This window comes from Zeus faber (assembly GCF_960531495.2).
Source record: "Zeus faber genome assembly, chromosome: 5".
Taxonomy (NCBI): Eukaryota; Metazoa; Chordata; class Actinopteri; order Zeiformes; family Zeidae; genus Zeus; species Zeus faber.
Window position 1 is genome coordinate 37,113,790 of NC_137192.1, and position 2,500 is coordinate 37,116,289.

Consider the following 2,500-nt stretch of genomic DNA (forward strand, 5'->3'; position numbering starts at 1 on the left):
AGAAGTAGGGAGGGAGGGATTAGGAAGGTGAGATTATATTACATTGCATTTAGCAGACGCTTTTGATGATGAGAGAGGGAGGGATTAGGATGTGAGATGATGAGAGAAGTAGGGAGGTAGGGATAAGGAAGGTGAGATGATGAGAGTGAGCAATATTTTAAATCCTGACATAGATAGCATGCTAATTTCAACATCTCACAGTATATAATTAGAGAATGAAGAAGAAAGAAGAAGAAAGAAGAACTTACCATAATTACCAAAACACGTACATAATTATCAGAATAACCAGGGTGTGGTGGGGGAGTCAATGAGTCAGGATGCCAGCGTGGTTCCTTTCAGCTCCCGTCCTTTGCTTTTAACAAACTCCTTGTGCTTGAAGTGTTCAAAGTTAGCAATGATGGGGGGACGGTTCCCCACGCAGGGTCCTAGTCAGTGAGCCCGGTGGAAGGCGATCTGCTTCACGTTGTCTGTGGGGAGTTTCAGGGCGGTGTGGAGGAAGTCTTTCACCATGTTTTCTGAGGATTCAGTGTTGTTCTCTGCAATCCCAGAACATATGAGGTTGTCCTGCATACTTCTGGATTGTATATCCAGGATATCGTGTCATCGTGTTGCCCATTTTCATGTCGCCCATCGTCATGTCACCATTGTCATGTCACCAGCGTCATGTCAACCATCGTCATGTCAACCATCGTCATGCCACCATCGTCATGTCAACCATCGTCGTGTTACCATTGTCATGTCAACCATCGTCATGTCACCATCGTCATGTCAACCATCATCATGTTACCATCGCCATGTCACCCATGTAGCACTCCAGTAGTTCCCCGTTTTCTCCACCAAAATACACTATTTTGGTTGTTTTTTTGTTGTTTGTTGTTTGTTTGTCGATTTTTTGTTGTTGGTTCTTGTTTGTTTGCTGTTTGTTGTTTGTTTGTTTATCTGTTGTTTGTTTGTTGTTTCTTTATTGTTTGTTTTTTGGTTCTTTATTGTATTTTTTTTGTTTGGTTATTGTTACTTTATTGTTGTTTGTTAGTTGTTTTTGTTTTTTGTTGTTTGTTTGTCATTTGTTGTTTGTTGTGCATTTGTTGTTTGTTGTTTGTTTGTTTATCTGTTGTTTGTTTGTTTGGTTGTTTGTTTTTGGTTTGTTTACTGTTGTTTGTTTATTGTTTTTGTTGTTTCTTTATTGTGGTATGTTTCTATATTGTTGTTTGTTTGTTTGGTTGTTTTTTGTTGATTGTTGTTTGTTTGCTGTTTGTTTGTTGCAGCGGTGTACCCCCCCTCTCCCTCCATGTTTGGCAGCGTGCCAGGGTACGAAGGCACTGTGGCAGGAGGAGGTAGGAATCCAACTAGCAACCACCATATTTCTACCACAGCATTATAGTACTAACGTAGTACCACAGTACTAACGTAGTACTATGTTGTTCTCTAGGAGGGTTTGTGCCCCCACCGATGCCCCTGGAGCCAGTAGCCCCGCCCATGCCGAACCCCGGGCAGGCTGATTGGAGGTTGGTGACCCCCCCCCCCCCCCCCCGAACTCCCTGTTTGGCCCAGCACCATGTAACTCCTCCCCCTATGCCACTTCCCCCGTAGCTCCTCCCTCTGGCTAACGGTTAAAGGTGTTGTGTGTACTTTGTGTATTGTGTGAACTATGTGTGTACTGTGTGTACTATTTGCAGTATTCCGTGTATTTCGGAGGAGGTAGCACAGGAAGCCTTCAAGAGGTTTGTGTCGTCTCAGTGCTGCTACAGCAAATCACCAGCAGCGGACGGAGTGATCCGCAGCCTGGAGCCGCTCAACACCTACAGGGTGAGGATGTTACTACAGCACTACTACAACATGACTACAGCACTACTACTACGTTACTACAGCACTACTGCTACATCACTACATCACTACTACTACGTTAGCTACATCACTACAGCATTACTACTACAGCATGGCTACTACATCACTACAGCACTACTACTATGTAACTACAGCGCTACTACTACAGCACTACTACTACGTTACTACAGTGCTACTACTAAATCAATACAGCACTTCTACAATGTTACTACAGTGCTGCTACTACATGACTACAGCATTACTCCTACAGCACGGCTACTACATCACTAAAGCACTACTACTACATCACTACAGCACTACCACTATGTTAATACAGCACTACTACTAAAGCACTACTACTACGTTACTACAGCGCTACTACTACATGACTACAGCGCTACTGCTACATGACTACGGTGCTACTACTACAGCACTACAGTGCTACTACTACACCAATACAGCATCTCTACAATGTTACTACAGTGCTACTACAGCGCTACTACATCACTACAGCACAACAACTAGATTCCTATAGCGCTACTACGTCACTACAGTGCTATTACAGCACTTCTACTACGGTACTACAGCGCAACTACTACGTGACTAAAGCACACCTACTACAGCATGGCTACTACATCACGAAAGCTAGCATTACTACAGCGCTGCTACTACTACA

At 43.7% G+C, this 2,500-nt stretch overlaps 1 protein-coding gene across 1 annotated transcript in view; it reads left to right on the forward strand.

The window, feature by feature from the left end:
* The window catches only part of LOC307230001 (protein SSUH2 homolog), a 25,491-nt gene that overhangs the window by 9,336 nt on the left and 13,655 nt on the right, over nucleotides 1-2,500 (forward strand). The window contains exons 2-4 of the mRNA XM_080000160.1: nucleotides 1,266-1,334; nucleotides 1,430-1,505; nucleotides 1,677-1,806. Coding sequence (XP_079856286.1) covers nucleotides 1,266-1,334; nucleotides 1,430-1,505; nucleotides 1,677-1,806 — 275 coding nt within the window. The remainder of the gene's footprint in view (nucleotides 1-1,265; nucleotides 1,335-1,429; nucleotides 1,506-1,676; nucleotides 1,807-2,500) is intronic.